The sequence below is a fragment of the Curcuma longa genome, chromosome 5 (genome assembly GCF_044706935.1).
Source record: "Curcuma longa cultivar G26 ecotype Majalengka, Jawa Barat chromosome 5, ITB_CL_G26_1.1, whole genome shotgun sequence".
NCBI classification, from domain to species: Eukaryota; Viridiplantae; Streptophyta; class Magnoliopsida; order Zingiberales; family Zingiberaceae; genus Curcuma; species Curcuma longa.
This window is the reverse complement of record NC_133865.1, coordinates 7,444,931-7,472,516: the sequence shown is the minus strand read 5'-3', so window position 1 is coordinate 7,472,516 and position 27,586 is coordinate 7,444,931. Positions and strand designations below refer to the sequence as shown.

The 27,586-nt window shown below is 36.5% G+C and overlaps 4 protein-coding genes and 2 pseudogenes across 5 annotated transcripts; 3 read left to right on the top strand and 3 right to left on the bottom strand.

Moving 5' to 3' along the window:
• Positions 1-508: 508 nt before the first annotated feature.
• LOC141829795 (myosin-17-like) lies at positions 509-5,669 on the bottom strand. Its single transcript, XM_074717303.1, has 13 exons — positions 5,577-5,669; positions 4,489-4,617; positions 2,816-2,959; positions 2,577-2,722; positions 2,347-2,503; positions 2,202-2,260; positions 1,849-2,008; positions 1,577-1,726; positions 1,278-1,414; positions 1,045-1,191; positions 853-954; positions 703-760; positions 509-631 (listed from the first exon to the last, which is right to left on the bottom strand). The coding sequence occupies exons 1-13, from the start codon at positions 5,577-5,579 to the stop codon at positions 509-511; spliced, it is 1,515 nt and encodes a 504-aa protein (XP_074573404.1). The 5' UTR covers positions 5,580-5,669.
• A 335-nt stretch (positions 5,670-6,004) lies between these two features.
• Positions 6,005-7,842, top strand: LOC141828840 (pentatricopeptide repeat-containing protein At5g08510-like; annotated as a pseudogene).
• A 569-nt stretch (positions 7,843-8,411) lies between these two features.
• LOC141829794 (tryptophan aminotransferase-related protein 4-like) lies at positions 8,412-10,212 on the bottom strand (annotated as a pseudogene).
• A 655-nt stretch (positions 10,213-10,867) lies between these two features.
• Positions 10,868-12,755, top strand: LOC141830192 (cytokinin riboside 5'-monophosphate phosphoribohydrolase LOG-like). Its single transcript, XM_074717676.1, has 7 exons — positions 10,868-11,004; positions 11,255-11,352; positions 11,486-11,519; positions 12,026-12,128; positions 12,239-12,309; positions 12,385-12,528; positions 12,626-12,755. The coding sequence occupies exons 1-7, from the start codon at positions 10,879-10,881 to the stop codon at positions 12,710-12,712; spliced, it is 663 nt and encodes a 220-aa protein (XP_074573777.1). The 5' UTR covers positions 10,868-10,878; the 3' UTR covers positions 12,713-12,755.
• Positions 12,756-18,336: 5,581 nt separating this feature from the next.
• LOC141830193 (uncharacterized) lies at positions 18,337-20,249 on the bottom strand. 2 transcript variants are annotated; one of them, XM_074717677.1, is made up of 9 exons: positions 20,219-20,249; positions 20,018-20,135; positions 19,512-19,548; positions 19,374-19,443; positions 19,184-19,288; positions 18,935-19,085; positions 18,757-18,839; positions 18,565-18,658; positions 18,337-18,421 (listed from the first exon to the last, which is right to left on the bottom strand). In XM_074717677.1, the coding sequence occupies exons 1-9, from the start codon at positions 20,247-20,249 to the stop codon at positions 18,337-18,339; spliced, it is 774 nt and encodes a 257-aa protein (XP_074573778.1). The 2 variants fall into 2 exon arrangements, with proteins under 2 accessions (XP_074573778.1, XP_074573779.1); XM_074717678.1 differs by having other exon boundaries at positions 20,018-20,126.
• A 5,965-nt stretch (positions 20,250-26,214) lies between these two features.
• LOC141829793 (potassium channel AKT1-like) lies at positions 26,215-27,573 on the top strand. Its single transcript, XM_074717301.1, has 2 exons — positions 26,215-26,484; positions 27,195-27,573. The coding sequence occupies exons 1-2, from the start codon at positions 26,288-26,290 to the stop codon at positions 27,571-27,573; spliced, it is 576 nt and encodes a 191-aa protein (XP_074573402.1). The 5' UTR covers positions 26,215-26,287.
• The last annotated feature ends 13 nt before the right edge of the window (positions 27,574-27,586 follow it).

Here is a 27,586-nt window from a genome sequence, read left to right as displayed (position 1 = left end):
AAAGCAATACTAAAAAAATTTCATTATATGGTAAGAAATTGATCATATGCCAATTACAGATGATGATTAAAATATCAGTTACATCCAGGCCATTATTACTTTATAAAAGCTCAAGAACTAGATAGCCCAGAGAAGGCCTGAAATCAATTTGGGTTGAGATTGAACAAAAATACAAGTCTAATGCCAACTTGAACTCAAATTGGAATTTATACATTTACAACACATTAACTTTGACCGTATTTATAAGATATGTTCAAGTTTTAACATATAGGAGATTTATTTTGTAATCTAAATTTGTATTTGTGATGATTTTGTGGCAATGCTTTTGTTATGTTTCTAAGATAATAAAGCTTAATGGATGACCTTTAATCATGACACATATAACTTGATTTGGATAAAAAATTTAGTCCTGAAGTGGTCTCAACCTCAAGCTTTGCTTAGATATCAGTATTCAGTAAATAGGCACAAGTCAGAACAAAAGCCCTTCAATGATCATCTACAATGCCAATCATGTTAACTTTTCATGTACCTTCTCAATCAAGTCCAGAACATCTTGGTTATCAATAAATTCAATGTAGCTCCAGTTAATTTCCTCCTTGGTATACTCCTCTTGCTCCATTTTGAAAACATGCTGTACAAATCATTATAGAACAAATCACACCACTCAAGGATCTCCAAGGTATCAAGAAGTTTTGAGTAAACCTGATTGAAATGTTGTTGCAGTTTTTCATTTGTAAAATTGATGCAGAACTGTTCAAAACTGTCACAAGCGAAGTGCATGAACGAGCAATATCAGCTTCGTTGTTGTTGATACTTCCGATAATTAAAAACAGTGTTTCTGTGATGGCTTACCTATTACATTTGAAACTCTCAAAACCATAAATATCAAGTACCCCAATCAAATGTTTTGAATCTGGGTCCTGTCCAATTGATACATTGATTTTTTCTACCAACCTGTAACATATCAATCCAGAGTTAAATCATATCTCAGCTCAATAGAAAATTTACAGCAGAATATCAGCAGACAACAGAAGTTATCATTACCAATCAAATAAGCGGGAATAAATGGTTTTTGCTAGCCCGTCTCTGCTAACAATTGCAGAAGCAGGATCAAGAGTTCTGGTAATAATTTCTTCAGGTGTCACCATGACACGTTTAATCAAAGCATTTTCTAGACCTTGGGCATCACACCTGCCATAAGCATATTATAGCAGAATCTAAACATGTTATTAGTTAAAAGAATACCAGCGACTATGCAAATAAGAATTATGGCATACATCAGGAGTTGAGCTGTCATGTTTAGATGGAATCTTGATTTCTCATCCTTGATAACAGATGAATCTATCTCTGGTCCCTTTGCAAAATCAACATTACCGAGATGGAGTATAGCAGCAACAACCCTGAAGATTGCCTCCTAAAACAATCACCAAAGTTCCTCATTGATGTGTACAAAATCCTTAACATTGTCGACTAAAAAACAAGGGAAACCTTGAGAATTGTCTCTTTAGTAAAAAAATAGTGAACAAAAAAAATTCCAAACAATTAAAATTCCTCAAGATTGACAATATTTATATACCTGTTCTTGCTCACTTATTCCAACTATATCCATAGCCCTTCTAATGGCAATATACTCTTCGACATCATCAACACCGTCCAATTTAACACATTTGGACTGATTTAGATAGTGGAATGAGTTTGGGCTTCCCAAGTTATACTTTTTGATATCCTGTCAAAATTATTAACATTCCATGTATACAAAAAATAACTTCAGCAGAAAGAGGGACTGGCCAAAAAAGGCAAGGTTCTAATAGCATTACATTGATGAGTTCAGAACCATAGAGAGCATACCTCATGAGGAGCAGCACATAGAAGGTAAAAGCAGTGATAGTTTCTCTCAGGATCATTAATTTGGCAGACACGAGATCTTTCAAGCAAGTAGGTTCTAATAGCAGCACCAGATATTCTCCCATTTTTGTCAAATTGGATCTCAACAAACTTACCAAAACGGCTTATTGTAATGTCACAGAGAAATAAACTCAATTAGCTAGATGGATATAATATACAAATCTAAACTGCAAAGAAGAAATTACTTCCGGCAAAAGATGATATGGTGGTGCAACAGATGCTAGATATTTTTGGAAAAAAAAAATCATAATCTGACATTGGAGTAAGTAAATATAAAGAAAATATACAAGTCTTACCTAGAGTTGTTGTTCCGAACAGTTTTTGCATTCCCAAAAGCCTCGAGAACTGGATTGGACTAACAAAAATAATCGAGGACCACTCAATTTGGATATTCATTTATTCTCTCTAGAAAGAGACAGTAAATTGTTTTAATTGTCTTACCTCCAAAACTTGTTGTTCGACAGTCCGTCCTTCAATTGCTGACCGTCCACCTAAATATGCCAGATATCTCATAAGCAGTTTTGTTGTTTCAGTTTTACCAGCACCACTTTCACCACTGACCAAGATGGAGTTACTTTTTCCTTCATTAATCATTGCCCTGTTTCCTTATCATAAAGAACAAGTCAGAAAACGGAAAAGTAATCGTACCTTAGAAGTAGAACTAAAATAACCTATAAGCAACATCAGCAACAGCAAAAACATGGGGGCTCAGCTCCCCAAATGTTGCTCCTTTGTATTGTTCCATCATATGGGTGTCATATAGATGCGGCAACCTTTGAAATGGGTTCACTGCAATCAGGATATTACCAGTGTATGTCTGTAAAGTTCAGACAATGTGGAGTTATGAAGAACTCTAATATTCCATTTCTCTGTTGGGAAGCATTTACCATGTATCAAAGAAGTAGCTTACATAGATTTCGTTAAGCTCATAGCGTGTGGCCAGGTTTTGCAAAACCCCAGGTTCATGCAGATATGATAATTTTGTCATGTCATCTACTCCTCCGGGTGGAGCTTCTGTATCTTTAGGAAATACCTTCGAGATATTTGCCACAACCTTGGTGCAAATATTGAGTGCATCATTAGAAGAAAATTAGCAACCAACTTCTATTTCTACCCTGAATATCAAAGATAATATCCATACCAATTGCCAATCAATTGGAGAATTTGAGCATAAACTAATAACAACAAATCACGTGTGAAATTAAAGCACAGTGTTTAACTTGTCCAATTTTAGAAAAGACAAACCTTTATGAACCCTCTCACACCATTGAACAACAACCACTAAGTTTCTGATTCCACCATCTAAAACTAATATGTGGACTTTTAGAAATGAGAAGTCAATCAGATTCAGACTCAAAGAAATCATCAGTGGGCTGTGAGATGTTGATGTGGATGTTTACCCATTCTAAATAGGATAGACGCACTTATAAAGAAAATCAATCCACGAAAAATAACCAGTTCCAGATATAAAATAATATGTTACTTTCAGAAAATCGAAAAGATTATCTAAAATAACTCATATCTTTAACAAATTTCATCATTATTGCAGTGAAATGTCTCCCCTTGTGCAAGATATAATATCAATTTCATGATATAGCAAAGTTGAATTGCATCAGTGTACTCACCTTCGACTTTGCTCCAGTTATCCTATCTCTCAAACTGAAGTATTGTTCTTTATTTCATCATCAATTTCCTCTATCTCACATCTATCCTTTTTCTATTGGGCGCATGATTTAGTGTAAATTTGTTTCTCTCTCTCTTCCAACACCATCTCATTTTCCGATTTTGAAGTAGATATTAGACTTAGTCTTTCATTCTTCAAAATTTTTTGCAAGTTTCATGATTTTAGAAAAATAAAATAAAAAGAAAAAAAACTTTTTGATGTTACTGTATGATGAAAATAAAATCATAGAAGACGTTTGATTTTCACAAAAATAAGAAAAACATATTTAAAAAAATCGAAAATAAAAATCAAGAGCTGTTGGAAACATTCTCTCTTTCATATGCTACAGTGTATATTCAATTGTCACCAATTTCACTTTTGATTAGAAAATCAAAAATAATTAAGTCACTCACTCTCTTTGACCATCCTCCTTTTCTCTTTCTTGGACTGAATGTGAGAAAATTAATAATTCCATATTTTCCTTTGAGATTCTTGGACTGAAGGGGAGTCTTGGCGTAACAGTAAAGTTGTTGTCATGTGACCTTATGGTCACGGGTTCGAGTCGCAAAAATAGCCTCTTACAATGAAGGTAAGATTGCGTACAATAGACCCAATGTGATTCAACTCTTTCCCAGAACTCTGCATTGGCGGGAGCTTCATACACCAAGCTGCCTTTTTTTTTATTCTTGTTGCCACCCTAGTATTAAGTAAAAAAAATGGACATACAAAGACATGTAATAGATACCCTACATTTTAACCATATGGCCTTACCTAAACATTTCTCTATAACTTAACCATTGAGCAACAAACAATAAATTGTAAAGATGCAGTGATAAAAGATTTTAGGAAGTAAAAAAGGTAGAAAAATTAAACATTTGGAAAATTATAGTGATACTTGGTCAATTCTTTGTGCAACATACCGTTTTTCCATTAGTTGTGCGCACATGGACCTGATGACGACTAATCTGAAATACCTCACCATCAATCCAAGCCACACCTGGATCTTCAATCCACACATGAGAACCTACAATAATATTGTCTGGGCTTGCCTGTAAACAACTAGGTTAAAATCATGAAATATAATAAAAAGAAAAGAACTGTTAAAAATAGCAAAGTTCTACTTCAAGCAAGGATTTACTTCGTACAGCACAGAAATCTAGAGGAAGCCAACAGAAGGGGAATTTTCTTCCAGGGACATCCCATCGTACCTATCCAAGCCAACAGCTATCATAGGGATACCTCAAGTAACAAGTTTCAACACCCTAATAACCAGGTACTTGCCACTTGGGAGATAGTGACTTTCACTCAACTCATTTACTCGGACAGAATTGAAAGGAAGCATTGTGCTTATTAGACTTAAGGTTCTTTCCATCCAATTCCTACTTATTTGAAAAAGGGAAAATGGAGGAACTAGAAGGACGTAAGTATGCTCCTCCTTACCTTGAGTACGCAGCAGATCTCATTTCATATTTCTCAAATTTATCCCTTTTCTTCTCGCTTCCGTCACAGTAACCAGAGAATTGAGATACAAAGAAGGAAACACAGTCCGATTATTCATCGATCAGAATGAATTGATAAGGCAGGACAAAGCCTATGTGACGAAGAAAACTGAAAAAGATTGGCGATTCAATACCATCAGTTTCAAAAATTCCAAATTCGGAACTTTAGTAATCCGAATATAGAACTTTAGTCCCCTCGAACTTCCTCATTTACCTTAACACTCTGAACGTGCAATCCTTAAGCCGGCAAGTTCTTACCCATAAGAAGCAAAGAAACAAAAGGAAAGAACATAACAGGCGCGTTTTTCTTGCACTAAATCACAATATTCAACATGACTTAGTGTGACGATGTAAATCCAGAATTTACCGGCCCGCTTATTCAACAACCGGTACGAGCCAAAGATGCCCTACCCTCCATCCCGATTTACCGAAAGAACAGCCGAAGTAGCGTGAACAAAAGGACCGAACTGGACATCGAAAAACTAGAAAGGAGGTCAGCGATGCAGTACCATGAATCATCCGCCCGGGATCAGCCCTAATTCTTTCAATATTGTCCCTCTCCTCCTTGTCCACTTCCTTCACCTTCTTCCTGCAGGCGTATGACTAGGGCCTGAGGAGGCGACGGAGCTGGGACGGCATCAGAATCGACCCGAGGGCTCGGGGTTTTCGCGGAAGCAAACGCAGTCGTAGCTCGCAAATGTTGGACGGGAGAGAGAGAGAATAGATGAAGAAGACATTTGATCGCCGAAATGACTTAAATACCCCTCCTTCATAGAAGCAGTTGCTGCTGCGCCCTCGCAGTTTGAAATTGAACCGAGTTAAATTAAGTTTGTTATAATACTGTTTTTGGTAATTTCAAAATTAGGGGGAGCAAATTGAGAAAACTTAGCGGCTTGATATTTCTGTTTTTGGTCATTTTCAAACTTGGAGAGGCTCCATGTCAAAAGAGCACGCCGTCTCCCTCCGGCGTTATGGGAAGCGTGGTCTCGCGCTCCGGCGGGACCTTGCGAGATCGCACGCCGCCTGCTACCCAGAAGCAACGCCTCTTGGTCCATCACGGTCTCTCAGACGAAGTCGATCACCGCGCACGGCAAGTCCGGTGACGTCGACAAGGCCTTGGAGCTGTTCGACCAAATGCCCCACAGAAACCTGGTCGCGTACAACGCGATGCTCTCCGTCCTTATCGACTCCGGACGATTGGATTACTCCTTGGAATTCTTCTCCAGAATGCCTCGCAAGAATGCCAGGTCGTACACGTCGATGATCAGCGGGATGGGGAGGTCAGGTCGCCTCAGGGAAGCGCGACGGCTGTTCGATTCGATTCCTTCACGCCACCGCAATGTGTTCGCTTGGACAGCCATGATCTGTTGCTACGCTCAGAACGATGAGCCTGTCCAAGCCGTGAAGCTGTTCACGGACTCCTACGGCGACTTCTCCAAGTCGAAAGTGGCACCCAATTCTCATACTTTTAGCCTTCTGCTCAAGTCTTGTGCTTCCTTGAAATCTCTCGTATCTGTGAGGCAGTTCCACTGTTTGATAGTGAAGATTTTGGACTTGGAAGCGAAATGTTGCATCTTTGTTCAGAATGCTTTGGTGGATGCATATGCGAAATTGGGCTGCTTGATCGATGCAGAGCATGTCTTTGGCAGGATGAAGTGGAAGGATTTGGCTTCATGGAACATCATGATGGACTGTTACACCCACAACTTGTTAATACATCAAGCTTTTGAGATCTTCAACTCGATGAAAGAGAAGGATACCCTTTCATGGAACATTATGATGTCTGGTTTACTTGAATCTCATCGTGGATTAGAAGTTCCAAATCTATTCCTTTCTTTGTCAAGATTATACCCGGAGAGTAAGCCCAATTCTTCAACGTGCAGCATAGTCTTATCTGCATGTGCTACTCATGCAATGCTCGAATTTGGAAGGCAGATACATTCTTGCGTTTACAAAATCAGTCTATACCCATATAATACTTTTGTTTCCAACGCCTTGGTCACCATGTATGCCAACTGCGGACTGATGAGAGAAATGGAGGAAGTGTTTGATGAATTGCCGAACAAAGATGTGGTTTCATGGAACTCAGTGATACAAGGTTTTGGGCAAAATGGGGATGCTCGAAAAGCCCTGAATTTGGCAAAGAAGGCGTTAGATTCTGGTTTGTTTAATGCGAACACCTTTACTGCTATATTCACCAGTTGCAGCCATGGTGGCTTGGTTACTGAAGGGTTGGATTATTTTAACTCAATGAGGAGGAAATACGGCATAGAACCAAGTTTGGATCATTATGTTTGTGTAGTAGATTTGCTGGGAAGAGCTGGCATGGTGAAGGAAGCTAATGATCTGTTGGGAAGCATGCCTTTTCCAGCAAATTCTGTTGCTTGGTCAACTCTTCTTAATGCATGTTCACTGCATGGGAGCGTAGACATAGGCAGAGTTGCAGCACGAAAACTGCAGATGCTGGAGCCTGGAAGTGCAAAGAGCTACTTAGCACTGGCATCTGCTTATAACAGAACGGGAAATGAAAGGGCTTCTAAGAAAATGCTCGATACGATAGTAGAAAATCATATAGTAAAGGAACATGGATCAAGTTGGGTTATCAAAATGTAGTAGAATCTGTCATAGAATTGAACTGACATCCTGTGTCTGCTGGCATACAGTTCTTGGGGAAGCAGCAGAAGACTTACCTCAGCTCTGTTTACTATGGAAACATACAGAAGATTTACCATTGTACATGTTTCAAGGAATACAGAATGTATTTGTTGCTACACAAAAGAAATTCATCTTACAAGGACTAAAAGGAGAATTGAGGTTAAGAACTGTGGTTTGGAGGCCCATCTCTTCTCAATGTGCTTGGAACAATTACTTGATGAAAAATAAAGAAGTCAATTATTGAAATATTTGTTTGGCTTCTGCATGTCTGAGGAGATTCAATAGGAGGCTTTGGGAGACCTGAAGCTGGTATTCAGAGTTGAAAAGGTATGCAGAATTTGTACTTACACAAACCTGAAGTTTGGGTTTTCAAGGAAAATCAGGTTCATCTTTTGGTAGTTATGATGTTCCTTCAGAAGAAATTTTTCATTAGAGTTCCATTTGGCATGATGAATGTTTTATTGTGTTTGTGGAACCAGAGTTTCTGTTGTGCATTGTGTTTCTTAAAAACAATTCACTAATCTACATCAAATAACCATGTTATGTTTTCTCAAAATCAGCATGTATAATTCTTAAAGAAAATAAAATGTCATTTGCAGAATTATCTAGATTGTTAAAATTAAGTTTCAATGTAGTGTAGTTGGAAAAACAGAGCAACCTTTTCAGAATTCTACATAATTCCATGAACATTTGAAGAATGCAAAGTTTTGCTGTAGCATTTACTTATTCCATCAAACAAACTATAGTTCAAAAGGTAATTAAGTTCAAGTTTTAGCTTAAAACAATACATGTACACAAACTTGAATTTTATTCTGATTTTCCCTGGCCTCATGAGGAGGAAATCCATTCCTTAGAGACCATAGCTTCCATTCTCATCATGAGCAAATCAAAGTGGTCATTTGCCATGCAGAGGTTTAGGCGAGTGTAGCGGTTATCTCCTTCAAACAACTTACCAGAACCCGATACAATGCCGAATTTCCTAAGAACAGCTTGACAGTCCTTATCTTCATCCATCTCACACTTCAACCAAGCATAAGCTGCATTTTAAGAGTGTCAAAAACTCTAACAGTTGCTTCAGTAATCCTTGTTACGAAGACATGAAACTGCATTGTGTCAGTTACCTGGAGTAGGATCTCGGACCTTTTTGAAATAGCTACAATAGTTAGGAGAGAATGGACGAAGCGAGAAACGTTCAGAAGTTGCGACGAGCTTATGCAATTGGTTCCACCTTGCCTTCAGAGAACTGTAACCAAATTTGAAGATGTCTCCTCCTCCTTTCTCCGATATCATCACTTTGATTAGCTTTAGAACTCTTAGTTGGGTGTCAGGAGAAACAACCATGGCATTCGAAGACATATATTCTGCAGCTCTCTGGTATATTTTCTCATCTTTTATTGCTGCCCACCTGCATAGAAAGTGAAAGCACAGCACAAAAACCAGTTTATGTCATTGGATTTCTACTTGCAGTTTATTTGCATGTCTCTGGATTTCTTTGAATCAGTTCTTCATTTTGTTGATTACTAAAAACAGAGTCGCATTGAAAAGCGATCGGGTGAAGACTGAACCTACCAGAATCCAATGCCGGCGTGGCCCGTGATCTTGGAGATGCTAAACAGCATAATGCCTTCATCTGCCGGCGCCGCAATCGGGTAATAATGAGGCCAATAGTAAGAACGGTCAAAGATCACCGGCGATCTACCATCGCCTTCTTTCACTAGTGCCCCATCTCGAGCATTTGGCGAAGTAACATGCTCGACAACAGTTGGTGGAGTTGAGGAGTTGTCGTTGGCAGAGACAGCGTGAGCCAGGGCATCGAGGAGCTCCGCCGACCGAGAACCGAAGACGATGAACTTTCCGTCGATCATTGCATTGGAAGCCGCTTTGTGAAGGAGATGAATGTGTCTCTCTATCTCGCCGGAGATGATCGCTGTGGCTGTTTCTGGAATTCATGGAATGCCATCCCGGCAACACCACAGAGCTTCCAGCTGCGTGCTGCTTCCAAAATGGCTCCAGGAAGAGAGAATCCTCTCTGTGGAAATAGTGAATTCCTAAATATTCATCGACTTTCAATGATTGATTAAATTAGAAAAATTCACGATTAAATTACCCGTCGGCGTCGACGGCGCAGTCGAGCACCGGCCAGGAGCAGTCGTCGCCAGCGTAACAGGCTTCGCATTCGCATACCGGGGTTTCACCGCGGAGAACGAAGGCGCGTCCGTGGCCGGAGCATCCGGTGGCGGCGGCGGCGGCGGTCTCGGCCTCCGTGGCGGCGTAGCGGGCCCAGCCGGGGGCCGGCTGGTGGAAGGAGAGGAACAGGTAGCTGGCGAAGAAAACGTTGAGGAATAAGGAGAAGAACAGTGGGAGGAGGAGCTTCAGGCCCGGACGGTGACGCCCCCGGCCGCCGGCGCTGGGCTGTGACTCGGCCGCCGCCACGGCGGTCGAACTGGAAGCCATCGTCAACTTCAGATGTTTGCTTGAGCTTCTGGTCATTTTGTTTCATTACGCAAAATTTTGATCCGTGAGAATATTCCACGTAAGAATATTCCTTTTTTCTAGTTTTATTTTTTATATAAATATTTCACATAAAAAACTCCTATTTACAAATATTCTCAATTTTAATATGAAGATTCTGTAAATTAGACATACCAACTTTTAAATGTCTTAAATTTATTTGCTAATCTTAAAAATTAATTTTAAATTAGACATAAAAAACTGACTCATAAATGTTTAATATTTAATTGTAAGATATGAGCTTACACGTGGCAGCAGAAGAAATAATAATGCTTTTTAATAATAATAATAATGAAACCGGTTTTATTTTTTAATCAACTAATAACGGCCGACATATGAATAATACGGAGAGAGATATATAATAATAATAGTGATACCCGCCACGTTAGACCGCTACCAACCGCCACTGTTCGCGCTCATTAGTCAACAATGCAAACGTGATCCGCCGTCAGATCCATTACAAAATCTACACCTTTCTTCATTAGATTTAGCCCCCGACAGCAGCTTTAAATGCATACTATTAATTTTCCATCTTTTTTCCTTCTTTTCTTGTTCTCTTCCTCTTCGCCTACCTCCTATAAATAGTGCGGGGCGATCGAGATAAACCTAAACCTAAACCTACTGAGAATATAATCAAGGTGGGTGATGGAGGGAGAGAAAGGGAAGGAGGAGAAGAGATCGAGGTTTAAGAGGATATGTGTCTTCTGTGGAAGTCAACCGGGGAAGAAGGCAAGCTACCAGCAGGCTGCCGTGGAGCTCGGAAATGAATTGGTAACTCACTTTTTTCCAGTTTAATTTCTTTCAGAATCATTCAACATATAGTTAACGTAACACATGTACCTAACGATATCTGCAGAATATATTGAGTAACTACGGGTTTCAATTTACTGATCAAGCTGGTGGTTTTTGTTTCTGAACGAAAGTTTGAGTTTATGATCTAGCTATTCTATTGTGAAGCTAGCATCATGATTGTTTGGTCGAGTGAGTGATAGCTATATATGCATGGTTTTATATCATGTAGGTGAAGAGTGGCATTGATTTGGTGTACGGAGGAGGGAGCATTGGATTGATGGGGCTTCTTTCTCATGCAGTGCATGATGGTGGTCGTCATGTTCTAGGGTATTTATATTCTTTCTCTAATTCTTGTTCTCTCTTTGTTAATTTGATGGTGATGCTAGCTAGCTAGCAATAGATCTCTTGGTTTAAGGGTTTCATAAATTTCTTTTAATTAGTTTGTTTTTCTTTTGTGCAGGGTGATCACAAAGTCTAATTTGCTGCCGAGTGAGGTAATTTAATTTAATTTAATTTCCTGGCTTTTAATTATTAAGCTTGTTCATTTCTGATCCGAACATCAGAAATTAATGATACATATGTTAAATTTTGCAGGGTTGCAAAATCTTGTTTGCATTCTTAATTTCTTTCATTTGTCCATTGAAAATGCTCCAACTGGTAGTCTCTTTTTTAAAAGAGATACTATATTCCAAAAGTAATTGTCTTTTTAGTCAAAATTAAATATGAAGCAACGTTCCACATATTCCTTGAAAAAAAAAATTTACAGAATCTTGTTTTTTAATGTTGTTGGACGGAAAGGATGGTGTCAGAATTCAAATTCCTTTTCATTTCAGTTTGTTCTTCGGCATCTATGCTCTTTCCTTTGTGGTCATTGTTTCAAATTAGCAGCTCTCTCTCTCTTAATTCATGGTCAACTTGCAAGAATTAAGCTGGGATTCTTGTTTTGGTCTCAAACAGTAGTGGCATCTATGCCTCATCGATCGAATTAATTATATTGCAGTTAACCGACGATCAGGCTGTCGGAGAAGTGATAACTGTGACGGATCGGCACGAGCGAAAAGCCGAGATGGCACGCCGAGCAGATGCCTTCATTGCACTGCCTGGTTTAGTGTTCATTAATGATTAATTCTTCTTTGATCTCCTTGATGATGAATTAACCGTCCTTTAAGGTGGATAGATATTGATCGATGATGTTGTTGTTCTTGTTGTATAGGTGGATATGGAACACTCGAAGAACTACTCGAAGTCATTACATGGGCTCAGTTAGGGATTCACAAGAAACCGGTATGTACTAAAGTCGATCGATTAATGTAAGATTTTATTCTATATATGTTCTATATATTTGCAAATGGTTGGCAGGTCGGGCTGCTAAATGTGGAAGGTTTTTATGATTCTCTACTGCTGTTTATCGACATGGCCGTCGCGGAAGGGTTCATAAGCGAGGCTGCTCGGCGCATCATCATCTCCGCTCCATCGGCGGAGGAGCTCGTCGGAAAATTAGAGGTATATAGATCGAGTTTGTTTAAACAAAAAAAGAAGTTAGTAATTCAGTAAATTAATAAACCTTGAAATTAATGAATGACCTTTTAATTTGCTGCAGGATTACACTCCCCGGTATGAAATAAACTTGGTTTGGGATACTGATGACGACCAGCCACTGAAACTCATCCGATCCTTTGAGAATTGAGATCGATACAAACTTAATTGGTTTGGGGGAATTATTCTACAATATTAATGTGCCACTCAAACTTATAGTTGATATATAGTTTTGCTTTTGGAAGTATATATATATAGCAAAAAAATTAAGACTATATATGTATGTATGTATGTATACACAGTCGTCAAATAAACTATATATTTTGGAAGGTTGTTAGCTTTGAGGAACGATCGTCTATGAAAGCGATCGATATGACACATCATTAATGTCAGTCGTGTTTCCAGCTTTAATTATGCAGCGTTTGGTGTTGAATATTGGCAACATCGATCCTTCGTGTTTATTCTTTGTCGGCAACATATATCTATATAAATATATATATCGGATATGGATCGTTATCTTTAGCCTGGAAAACGTACGCTTGATTGATTTGAGGCGTTGGGTTCCTCAGTCTGCGGAAATGGTTGGAATATTGATCGCTTTTGAGGTGTTCAGTTTTGGTTTATGTTGCAGATGGTCAAATTATTGAAAAATTACTGTTTTTGTTTTCATGGTTTTAGTTTGACTTCACAAGAAGCTGACAAGAATGTCTTGCTAGCTAGGAACAGATGTTCATGACCTCTTCTTAATTCGATCGTCTTCTTCCACTTTGTCATCTGCGATCAAACAAGAATGATACGAGTGTTGCTGCGCCTACGTGGTCCCGTCTCGAGTAGTCAGTCAAGCTAAGTCACCGTGTTGAGTCATCTAAGACAGACCAGTCAATTGTCGAGCACTGATACCTGCTGATCTTGTCAAGTGGCCTGATCTAAGATGATCATGAGCTGATTTAAGATGATCTGAGTAGACTCGAATGTCGATTGTCAAGTCCGATCGAGTGTTTGGGTGGATTGCGCTCTGGAACACCTTGAGCACTTTAGTGGGTTGCGCTCTCGAGCATCCTAAGTGCCCGAGCAAAACTCGAGCCTGAATACGTGAAGATCTTAGACTTCATGGATATGCGATAGTTACGGTTATTACAAAATAGTTGTGTCATTCTCTGAGAAAAGATGAGATAATTTTTCATTGTTGTCCCCCTATATAAGATAATACATGATTTTACTTATCTCATCTATTTGTTATTCTTTTCTCTATTTCTAAGATCTGGCTTGAACATTCAGGAGGTCTCGCCGTCTTGGCCCCTTTTAATATTTTTCTTTTGAGATATCAACGGCCCGAAGGCAATCCTGATCCGCATCCAACAATCAATTTCTTCCTCTTCTGCAAAAAGGTGGAATCCGTCACCTTAGCGGTCCCACATGGTCAGTCACACGACCATCTATGAGGAGATAAATCAAGAAACCTACAGTTGGTCACGACGTAGAAGGCAACAATCAATCTCTTCCTCACTGCCAATTTATGGTTGTATAAGTGCCGCTAATATATCCAAATTATTCTCTTCATCAGTCATGTTTAATTTCAACGGGATTAAAAAAGATGGACACAATTTTTAAAAACATATATCAAAGCAGCAATTGCTAAACATATTTGTAGCAATTTATAGGGAAGTGAAGTATATGGCAAATGGAGCCTTTGTTTATTTCTCTGCACCAGTGGATCGAGTAGCTTAAGATCGATTTCATTGTCTCTGAGCCACCTCTTTGATCGTACAACTATAAATAAATCAAATATCTATGAATAAGTTTGACATTCAATTTGGTAAGAGCTTATTTATATTCATTCAATATGCATAAGATTAATTAAATGAACAAACTTAAATAACTCGTTAAATTAAACGAATAAGTTTGATATTCAATTTGGTAAGAACTTATTTATATTCATTCAATATGCACAAAATTAATTAAATAAATAAATTTAAATAATTTATTAAATTAAACAAATAAATTTGAATGTATATATGTTTAACTCGTTAATATCATAAATAATATTCATGAATAATATTCGCGAATAATATTCATGAATCATATTCATCAATAAAATTTTTATTAACATGTTAAATAAACAAAGAAACTTTTAAAATAAAAAAAAATAAATTTATATTTCAAACTTAATAATGAAGTAAATAAACTTAAAAGTAAAAAATTTTAAACAATCATGCAAATTTGAATTAAAAATTTGATGACATATAAATAAATCTAGTTTGAGCCCAGCTTAAACTAAGTTAAAGCTCATAAAAAATAAAGTCAAACTTGAACAATCATTCCATTTAATTTATTTTAGATTCGATTTGATTTGACTTGATTATTTTATCAAATAAGCTTGAGGGTTTTAGCTCACAACTCTGTTGAGTCGCCCCCGCTGACCCAGATGTCAAAATTTTTGTTGCCTTTGCATGCGAGACGACCTAGATAGCGCCCGTCGTCTTGAATGGAGGTCCATGTGCTTGTGATCATAATTTGGATTCAACACAATAATCAACACCATGAATATCCTCATCTCGTTGAGTCTAGGGGTGGTATACTGAATAACCGTACCAAAAATTTTATATCACATTATATATCATATCAAAAATTTAATTTTTAAAAAATATATACCAATATAGTATCAAAATTTCAATATGATTAAATTTCATACCGTATGTTCATACCAAAATTGTTCAATTTTTTACTGTTTTTGATATTTTTGATATACCAAAATTATAAAAGAAAAAATATATATTTGTCCAATTATCCACCCAAATTGCATTATATATAAGAACAACAACATTTAGCGATGGAAATTTAATTTCATAATTAATTTAGTGATGGAATTAAACCTCCATCGTTATTTTGTATTTTAGTGATGGAAGTTTATTTTCGTTGCTAAATTTTTATCGCTATTTTAGCGACGGAAAATACTTCCGTCATTATTTTTGCTCTTTTAGAGTTTTTGACTAACTTTTTTCCCTGTTCGCAAGCCAACCTCTTTCTTCTTCAGCGTTCCCCCCTTCTTTGCGATCTCCAACATTTCTCTCCTCTCCAAGCTCCGGCATTCCTCTCCTCTCCAAGCTCCGACATTTCTGCCTCTTCTTCGTGATCTCTAATACGCTCCTCTCCCCTCTTGACCCCTTATCTTTCTCTGATGTTAAGCCTGGGTCTCTATTTGGCACGGCCTCGACTAGGGCATCCTTGATCGACCATAAGCTGAAACCCGACCACAAGATGAGACTCGACCTCAAACCTACTAGTTGGCAGCTTGGTCGACTGCAATCTGAGACCCAACCTTAGCCCTATCAAGAAGCTTGCCCGGTAGCTTATCGGTTGTGATTAAAGGCCCGGCCCAATCCTGTTCAGGAACCTGGTGGCCGAGATCTAAGGCCCGACCTCAACCTTGGCCGACAGCTTGGTAGGTCGCGATCTGAGGCCCAACCTCAACCTTGTCCATAAGCTCAACCTTTGGTAGACCTCCGCGAGCATGGCTGACCACGAACAAATTCGACAGTGAGTTCGGCCCCCACTACGAACTCGACCCCCACCGTGAGCTCGACCCTAGCTTGATAGCGAGTTAAGTAGGCTGTGAAGAATCATTATTTTGATTTCTGGTTGAGGATTACACATTGTATCTTGATGCCTAAGTTCTCATTGTTTTATTTTTGAGTTCTACGTAAAAAGTCTCATACTAATGAAGATATCTTATATCTTATAAACTCATGATATTTTTCATGTATTTCCAATGTGTGTTTTTGATTGTATCCCAATAGTGTTAATGGCATTAGTTTAGTTGAAAAGTTTCAAAATTGTTTCTCTATATACAATTTTAATGCATGAACTATATATAGATTAAATAGACGTTAAACAAATATATAAGGACAAATTCAAACTTAATGTTTAGTTTAAGTTTAAGTGGTTAAGAATAAGTTTAAACTATTTGCATGCTTAGTTTTACACATTTAATCTCCATAAAAAAAATTTATTTCAAAGGATTACAATGTATATGAATAAAGTTTGGATGTACAATAGATTAGAAAATAAATTTATCCGAAATGAATATTATACTGGAGTTGAGTTTGTGAAATTTGCTAAGAGTTATCAAGCATATGTATGAATGGTGCTGAATTACGTTGTCTATGTAATCATTATAAATGTACAAATATAGTTTTCTATGATAAAGATATCGTGAAAGTACATGTAGGTATAAATGGTTGGATCTTTGTCGAATTTGAGATATTCATCTTTGTTGGATTGGATTTGATATGTAAGAATTGAATTTGAAAAACTTGTTGGATTGATTTTGATATATATCGTTTTTAGTGTATGTTATGTTGTTTGTGAATATGTGGAATTGTGAATGGGTTGTAGATTTGTGACTTGTGGATTTGATACAATTGTATTGTTTGTGTTTGTATTACTTAAATTATGTTGTTGTTATATGGATTGAATATGTTGTATTATGAATGTGAATACATTATGAAAATCATCGTTTTGGATGGTGTATTATTTGATTATATAAATATAAACAGACAAAATGTAAAAATCGAGTGTTTTGCCAAAATTTAAAGAAATTTAGCAATAGATATTTAATATTTCATTGTTAATTAGCGACAAATATTTTAATTCCGTCGTTAATTATTTTGATATCAAAGATAAATATGCTCTTATATAATATAGCAAACATAAATAGGAACAATGATAAATTGATTTGGGTTAAGAAGTAAATATAAAAGAAATAAAAAGGACCAATGAGATTTGGCTTATAATTATTTATCAAATAAAAATAATAAATGACTTTAAATTATTATACCATATAAATAAAATTTAAAATTTATTATAAACATAATAATCATAAATATTTTGTTTGAAACTTATTTCTTCCTTAATTTTAAATTACAGTAATTTTAAATTAAAAAATCATCTTAAATCACAGTATACTCGAAATCCAACGTCACAATAAATTTTAAAATTCAATACCATATGTTAAGGAATGATATCAAATTCTAAAATAATATATAAAAAAATTTATTTAATATTTTAGTATATATAAAAAAATAATAAATCTCATATAAGTTCAATACAGTAAAATACCGTATCAAAAATTTTAATATATTAAAGCTTTTGATATGAACAGAGTATATCGTGTAGTATATATGGTATACTGAAATTTTCATTATTTTTCCCACCCAGCCAAGTTGCCATGCATGCCAAGCGCGGAAGATGTTCGACAGTATGCCGAGGAGAGACTGCATTTCTTGGAACGCAGTGATTTAAGGCTACTTCAAAAGCGAGGATTGTGTTGAAGAGTTGAATTGTTCTAGACCATGCGGGATCTCTCCCTAGAGTTAGTTCCAGTGACAATGACGAGCGCGAACTCTGCTTCTGGTTTGCTATGTGACAGGAAGTTTGGCAAGAAGATTCATAGGTATGTAAGTGAGACTTTTAGCATATGATCTTTGTTAATCCTTCTCAATTTTTTTATCTATCCTTTACCTGAAGTAGTGTTTTTTTAAGATCTTGTTAAAACAAAGTTATACGCAACCAATAGAACTCTCATCATTCAGTAGAAAGACAACACTACAACAACAAGCATCATACTACCAAGGAGAAACCAAGCTTAGCAGTGCTTATATAAGCCTAACCACACAGTAACTCATCACTCTCACTCCCTTACATAGTTCTTAAAACACTGAAAGATCCTTATTTCTTCTGGCTTGATAAAATCTTATTGAGAATGCCATTGAAAGGCTAACGAGAGCCGTCGAGCCGCAGCCTTGCCGCGAGCCACTTGCCGACAGCATCCATCTCTTCAGGCACTGTATAGTGTTCAACTCTGCAAGTGCCAGTTACTTGGTTAAGCAAAGCTAACTAGTACAGCAATTATGTTGTTTTGACAATAATTTGTTTGAGGTAATGTTTTGAAACTAGGATTTAACACATTGAACTGAAGCATTGCTAAAGAAACAGAAATGTTACCCATTGTATGCCTTAAATGTAAGATTTCCAAAGCCAGACATCCTTAACATCTCTGCAGATTTTTCACCTTGTTTGTAGGGAACTACTCCATCCCCTGCTTGTTCAGGTTGTAGATTGATGATTCAAAATAATGATCAATAACTTTTTTTTTAAGAATTAGAGGTGAGTAAAGATGGCTTGTGATCTATTTACCTCTTCCATGGCAGATCAAAATTGGCAAGAAGGCAGCTCTCCTTGTGGCTTCTTGGGAGCTTTCCATCTTACTCTTCAAGCTCCTACATGAACATCTAGATCTTAAGCTTTAGGTTCTAATATCAAATTAGTAACTTGAAAATTTATAGAAGATCTGTCCTCAAAAAGTAGAACAAACCTTGAACATGGAAGCCAACCGCTAAGGCTTACAATGGAACTGAGGTTTATGGGGTAAAGAGCTCCATTTCCAAATCTTCCATATGCAAAGCAAGTAGCAGAGTACAGAGCAGTCGCAGCACCCATACTGAAACCCCCAATGCCGAGTTTTGCTGCAACAGTTGTGTTTGGAGTTCATTCTTAAGACAAATCACTTTATAGTAATGCAAATTCGTTATTGCTTCGATTGATCGACAAGAAAAACACACACCATCAGGTGGCTCAGATGACAAAAGATTCGCGATGTGCGTGGCTGTAGCTTCAATTCCCTCAGCATCATCAGGGCCATCCTGTGCCATGTCCCAGACGTTGAACCCTGCGAGGAACACATCGTCGTCTGATCAGGTAAAAGCACAAATGGGTTGGCCGGCCAAATCTCTTGAGCTAGAGTAGAGTGTTACAGGCCGTGCAGGGAAATCCACCAAAAACAGCAACAGGCCGAGTAGGAGCTGTAGGGCATATCCACTTGATCTGAAACAGTGCCACAATTGAAGCTGATGCAGGAGGACACAAACGAAGAAAACACATTCAGAACTTACATTCGGGAGAGGAAGATTTTCCAGGAGCTGAGACCAGCTGCAAAGGCAAGTAGAAAACTCATGCATGTCATGAATGATGAACCTGATCATTTCTTTACTAAAACTTGTATCAGAAATAGTTAGTCATGCATAGCTCGATGGGGAAGGACACTTTGAGCTAGAAACTTAAAAGGTGAGGCATAAACTCATTTTCCTGAGTGTCGGAATTTGATTTGCATGGGTTGGACAGGGATCAAAGTTATTCCCTAGAACTAGAACTGTGCAGTGAGTGCAATGACATTCTCATTCTCATTCTCCACTTGTTAATTATATTCCAATCCTTTTGCTGAAGACAGAGAACAAAATGTTTGCTTTAGGATATCAATACTAGGAATATGTGCAGATGAGGATTTTTTTTTTATTGCACTAAATGCTGAAAAAAGCTTTAGGAAATGTTTTCTGTGAAAGGAACTGAACTGAGCCTGAATTTTCATAATAATTGATGCATGATGATATATAGATGTTACCTTGCTCCATTATCACCTAAACCATGAAGCCAGACAATGGTGGCTTGGTGTCTCCCCTTGGGCCTCACAACGTATGTCCTCCCGTACTCATACTGCCTCCTTGTTGCACCTCTGCCACCTGCATTTAATTTTGTTAATGAAGGTCAGGATCAGACCTAGCTAGTTTCTAATGATGATGAAGAACCCTAATTCAGCAGTTACCAGAAGAGTAAGAGGAGCTTCCACGATACATTTCTTGATGTTGTAGTTGTAAGTGTTGACAGCAGGCTGCTCTACTTATAGCGAGAAGACATGGAACACGTGAATAAGCAGTGAGAATCAGAATATATCCAACCACCAAAAACTAGAAGTGGGCATCCTCTAGGATTATTTTGTTTGTTTGTTTATATAATTCAAAACTGATTAGAAAATAATTTAGTTTTAGTTTTAGAGGGTCTAGTTGCTCATTAAAAAAGTTCTATTTGAGAAGATATTTAAGAGCTAGATAATGTCGTCACTATATTCACTAAACTTTTATCACGAAAGCTTATATACGATCGTTGTAGTAGTGTGAAATGATTGGACCCTAAACACTATCCGTCGAATAATAGGTTTTGTCAAGCTTGACTCAACCCTATGTGTTAGGCTAAACGGCAAAGTCTTGGCCCTGCGAGCTAAGTTAAACACGATATGAAAACAATAATATATAATAATTAAGTCTTATCCCACTAGCTGAGAGTCAACTATATAGATTCTGACTCTATATGTCTACTTACACCTAAATGGGCTCATTGGAGTAGAAACTAGAAAGAGTGAGGGACAAGGAGCACCTGATAAGGCAAGATGATATTCGCTACTTAAATAAGAAAAAGAAGTGAAGCTTTGAGAATCCGTGAGCACACCATGCTTGAGATCCAAAGCATGTATGGCAAGAAGTGACTTGAGAATATAAGAGGAAAGGGAGAATATAATTAATGCTTGTGAAGAAGTGGAGTAGGAATTCAACCAAACAAGATATGTATTCTTCTCTAATTTAATTCCCAATTGTCATTACTTAACTCCATGTTTATTCCTTGTTAATAACCTTGACCTCATGCATCTTTAGCACACACTTGTAGCTTGTTTATAGCATGATTAATTTTGCAAAATGTGCATTAGTTAAATCAAGTGAGATTATTAGAGGGGAAGGAATGAGGGATATTTAGTTAGGAAAAAGAAAGAAATTTGAGGTATATATGTTGGAATTGAATGGAAACAATAAATGGTGGATGAGAAGAAGACTTCATTGTGCATGGATTTTTTAGTCTCACTTCATAGTCTTATTGTTGGTTTATATTGAATCATATGCACGTGTATTGTGAACAAATATATAAGGAGAAGCTCTCTCTCACACGCATGGGTGCCTGGAGATGCAAATCCAAGGTTTAGATTGTATTGAACCAAGTTGACTTGCATGTGTGCAAACATGACTTACATGTGTCAAATATCAGACCGATTAAGACAAAATTTATTCAGAGAATGAATCAATATTTTACTGCTCAATTGCATAGCGGATGCATTAACTAATGTTAATAGTGTATTCGTAACCTCTCAAACAAAATGACCAACTATAGTTGATGTTTTGATCTGAGTGAATAAAGACAGTAAATGATCATTAATTGACCATTTAATGTTGTCTAAGGTTGGAGCTCCTATAAAAGATGCGGCAATGATCTTTAGCAAGTTAGTGCAAGAAAAAATAATCTTCATCCACTTTTGTTCTCTCACTATCTGTCTCTTTGTTATACATTCGCTCGGCAGATCCACCCGTGATAGCCTTCAGGTACTATCTTAGTTCATCATGACCACCGGTGCTTGGTGGAGATTCGCGATTTGTCATTGTATCACGGGAAATAAATAACCCACAACAGCCTCAAAGCACTGTCGAAGGTGTGGCAAATCTATTTTAAGGAAACCGCGTTGAACCCATACCTCAGCTCAAACTCGGGGACTCGAACTCAGGAACTCGAACTCAAGGACTCAGGGACTCAGACTCGATGACTTGGACTCAGTGACTCGAACTTGGACTCGAACTCGAGAACTCAGACTCAATGACTCAGACTTAATGACTCAAGGACTCAGACTCGATTACTCGAACTTGACGACTCAAACTCGATGACTCAGACTCGATGACTCAGACTCGAGGACTCGGACTCGGCTATATAAGATAGCTCAGTCTTCTAAACAACTAATTAACAATCAATCAAACACTCCATCCTTACTGCTTCACAACCTAAGATTATCAGCTTATGTCATCTTGATAGATAAATCAAATTTAAAATATTATAATTTTTAATTCAATATATTTCTATAATATCTCTAACAAAGATTATTCAACAATATATATGCGGGATGGTCTGAAATATCCTTTCACTTGGAGAAAAGAGTAGAGACTTTTATGAGCAGTGCAGTCCTTTTCATTAGCTTTATTTTTATTGGTTCGGGTCGAGTGGAAAGTTTGCCCTAGCTACGAGAATTAATTAGTTTGTTCTCTCCCTGCCGCTTTAGCCAGTGTGCGCCCTACTATTTGGAAATTAAAATCCTTGATGCCTATTTCGTTTTGTCAACTCCTCTTAATTCGTCCCTCCCAAAGAATAGATTCCAAATCAAATCCTTAGACATTAATAATATTCTTCGCTTTGCTTTGCTTTGTACAAGATAAAGAATCTTGTTAGTTTTGATATTGGATTTCGCAATAGAATATTATAAGTCCACTTCTCTTGTCTCTCTCGCAAGCCCCTTTGAATTGTCGATCCACTACTCGCCTAGTTCTACATGTCGAATTAAGGAGTGTTACAACACTTGCACCACCTTATCAAGATCTAGAATGGAATCTCACAGAGTCACAGTGAACAATAAATAATAATTTAGTAATCCGGAAGCCAAAGAATCTATCCATCACTTATCTCTCATACCGTTGACTTGCTATATATAGTACAGATTACAGAATCTGAGCAACAATTCATATGCCTAAAGCAGAATGATGGGATGGGAACCCACTTGATGAGGTAGCGGGCCATTCGGCCCAAAGGATCCAGCCCAATAGAGAGCCCTGGCCCAGCTTATAGATCGAGCATAAAATAAATAAAAAACAAATAAAGATGTAGTTTGGTGATGCTCGAAACTTTCCACCCCTAAGTACAAGAATAGGTCCAGGGACGGATGGAAAAGGAGGTGGGCTGGACTTTGGGTGTGGAAGGGGTGGACTAAGTAAAAAAAATTTTATAAAAAGAATCAATGTGTAATAATTTAATAGTGAAAATTTTTTTACAATAGATAAAAAAAATCTTTGGGGGTGAACTAGAGCCTATGATAGCCCTTGAGAAGATTCGTCTCTGAATAGGCCTACTAGTTATGAAAAGGTAGGATAGGGACTCCGAAAACATAATTGATGGGGATGAACAACATAACGAGTAACAAGTCAAACAAAACTAGATGTTCAAAACTAAATTTCCACCCCTAAGTACAAGAGTAGGCCTACTAGTCATACAAAGGTAGGATAGGGACCTCGAAACATAATTGGTGGGGGCGAACAACATAACAAGTCAAACAAAACTAGAATAGCAAAGTTATGGTTGAATTATTGAGGGACCCAAATCTAAATGGCAACGACAATTTAACCACCGAAAATCCAACATCGCGTGCCCACAATATTGAGTCCCTCTTCTTGGATTTGATTTGATGGCTTTGACCGATTACCTTGAATCTAGCACGCTTCTTTTCCCTTGTAGATATATTTTTGTAAAATTATTTCTTATAGTAAAATCATTTTTGTAAACAAATTTATCTTTATTAAATATATATATTTATCAGGTCCAATCAAAAGAACGTGGCACTCATAAATATTACAACAAGTTGATCTCGATGAGTAAATGATAATAAATAATAATAATAATAATAATAACAGGCGTGCTATTTTCGAGATTAAAATTATTGTAAAATAAAATATTTGTCTAATTAATTGATTGGTTAACAGTTGACTTATGAATAAGTTGCTAAGATGCCCATGCGTACTTGACAAAATATCATAGGCTTTGACTTTCCGTGTGCATGATGTACCCTCCGAGTATTAAATTTCAACGTGATCATTAAATATTATTGGTTGACTTTTTGTTGAAATTTGTTAACTCGATAAAATTTTACAATTGTTTTTTTTAATTGAAAAATATTTCGAATATTCACTCGGTGGAAAAGATTAAAACATAATGTCGGCAAAGGAAAATGTGGTCATAATAATAACTATAAATTTTATTAATGTAAGAAATAAATTCAAGTTATTTTTTTAAATGGTTAAATTAAATATTGCCCTCTCCATATATGATTCCTCTTTATCTTATTATCGATGGAAAGTAGATCGAATGATGTATCTAATATTTAATATAAGATGATTTACACATGTTATTTAATATAAGACCGATTCTAATTATATCATACATGAACTTTGCTATTTTATGTTATCCCATTAGTGGCAAGATTATGGTTTTTAATGCTATCCCATTAGTGGCAAAATTTTGTTTTTATTTTCTTCTTCTTCTTCTATGAGTTGACCTTCATCAGTGGATCATTGAAGATCGATTATATATAATCATACATAATTAAACTGCTTTTTGAGTTTTGACTTTGCAAAATCCTAGCAAAACTGTCTCTGTGTTGACTTTAATCATTCCAAGTTGTTAAAGATGAATATATGATGAGGTTGATGGTAGTTAAGTGTAGATTAATAGTAACACAATAAAACATAAGCCTTTTAAGTGATAACTTAATTAAAAGATATCGAGATAATTAATTAATAAGCTTAGTTAAGTTTGGGTAATTAATTAAGTCTTATTCTATATTTTAAATGTGATGTGTTTGAACTTGTAAAAAATTAGCACGCTTCATTTTGTTAATTTTAAATAATAGTTCAACTCTTTTTATTTTTTATAATAAAAAGTTTTTTTTTGATAAATTTAATGCTAAGAGAGTTGACGTATAGCATGAGGTGAGTTTTTTTTGGCATACATAAAATTTATAAATTGATTTTTCTTCCGAAAGTTAAAAAAATGAATTTTAGTGAAGATATCCTGAAATACTTTCATAATAAATTTTTTAAAGAGTAAAGCTAAATATGATATTTTTTAATTAAAATCAGATGAACATTTAATTTTTTATTAAAATCAATTTAACATGAACTATTCGAATTATATATCCATACATCTATTTTTTTTATAGCAACTACCTACTACCTTATATACACGTTATAGAAATTAACATATAGTCGCTACACATCATAAAAACTACGTGCTAGTTTCTACCCATCCAATTATTATTAAATTATATATATTTGAAATGTAACAAATATTATGGAAATTTTATCGTTTATTTTACTCGTTAAAATATTATTTTAATAAAATTATCACTCATAGAAATAAAATAAAAATAATATAAATTTATCATCGTAGGAGCTAACAACTAACTTCTATACATTAATAGGATGCTAACTTCTAACATATTGTAGAAGCTACGTGTTAGTTTTTATTCGATCGATCTTGATTAAATAATATTTATTTAAAATATAGTGAGTGTTATGGAATCTCTGTCATTTATTTTATTTGTTTAAATATTATTTTAATTAAATTATCATTTAAAAAAATAAAATTAAAATGATATAAAATTATTATTATAGAGGTTAGTTGTTATTATAATGTGTAGAAGCTAGATCTAACTTCTATGATAAGTAAAAATTAGTAATTAGATTTCTACACAATCGAAGATCAGATAATATAATACTTTTTTTTGACTGTTCACGTTAAGAGAGGTCAATTTAATTTTAATTATAAATGGAGCGCTCTATAATGGTTTTATAAATAATGAATTTATTTTGATTTTTATCATTTATAAAATTATTTTTATTTTATAAATTGTATTATTTAATTATCGTAGACTTTTGCCAAAAAATTGCCCTTAATTTATAAATTTCTTTGGTTAAAATTATTATTTCGAAAATATTTGAGGAATGGAAAAGAAATATTATTTAGTAAAAACAAAAAAGGGTGAGGGAAGATTAAAACAGGAGTGAATGTGACAGATCATGCCGTTATAAATATGGACGAGAAGCAGTTACAACGTGTGCCGTCTTGCTTTTGATGCTCTCTTTGCTCTTGTTCACGCCTCAGTCGCCATCGCCAATCGAGATTCTTGTGATGCTTTGAATTCGGAAGGGGAGCGGTTGGAGCTGAGGGTGTGGGGCGGAGATAACGTGAACTGGCGACCATGGCGGATAGGCATACGGCGAAGGTGTTCAACATGCCGTTGGCAATGATGTGCGGCATCGAGGCGGAGAAGGAGATCTCGCGGGACGGCAGCCATTACAGCCTCTCCAGCGGGATTCTTCCCTCCCTAGGGGCCAGGAGCAACCGCAGGGTCAAGCTCCGGAGGTTCATCGTTTCGCCTTACGATCGCCGATACAGGTCTGGTCTTCTATTCCCTCTGCCGCTGCTAGGGCTGACTTCTTTTTTGCCGTTGGAGATTGTGAGCTGTGGGGTTTGCTCTGGATGGAAAGCTTGTGGGGTTTTTTCTCTTGTTCTTCGCCTTTCTTGATATCACAAACAGATTTTGTTCCCCTCTTGCATGTATACCCTTTTTTGTCATGAACCCTTGAAAAATCCGAACTTTCTTCTGGATCGATATTCCTTGTGGAACTTCGGTGATGGATTTGATGTGGGATTCTCTTTTAATAACTTTTTACGCTTTATTATTATCATCATCATTTTTTTTTGTAAAGAATTGTATTCTTTCCTAACTCCTAATCTGTATAATTTAGTAAAGATATTGTGCGAAAGATTTAGGAGTTCAAGCTAAGGATCCTAGTCTTTAAGGTGCAATTTTTCAGATGCGTAAATGTTGATTTTCTACTCTTCCATTGCATATACACTTCTTTAATGCTCGTCTCTATTTTTTTCTCGGTTCTAAAAGGCTTTTTTTTATATGTATATAAAAACATGTCTAAATCTTTTGTTGGGGTGATTTTGCTTTTACTTTTCTCTTTCATGACGATTTATTATCCTTGTCTGGAAATAAGGAACCTCAGCCGTCCTTTTCATGAATACTACATCTGGGAGATAATTGATTGGAGACTTTTGTATTGCAGACATTTCTGATGTTTGAATTTCTGTCACAGGGCATGGGAGACTTTCTTGATTGTTCTTGTTATCTATTCTGCTTGGGTTTCTCCATTCGAATTTGGATTCCTTGGTCATGCAAAGGGAAATCTTGCCCTGGTGGACAATATCGTCAATGCCTTCTTTGCCATTGACATCATTTTAACCTTCTTTTTGGCCTACCTTGATAGAACAACTTATCTGCTCGTTGACAATCCTAAGCTAATAGCATGGAAATATTTAACCAGTTGGTTTGTTCTTGATGTTGCTTCCACTATCCCTTCCGAACTTGCACTCAAATTGTTGCCTCATAAGCTCCGCTCTTATGGATTCTTCAACATGCTACGTCTTTGGCGTCTCAGAAGAGTTAGTGCACTATTTGCAAGGTATGCTTCTTAAATAGCTATGTGAA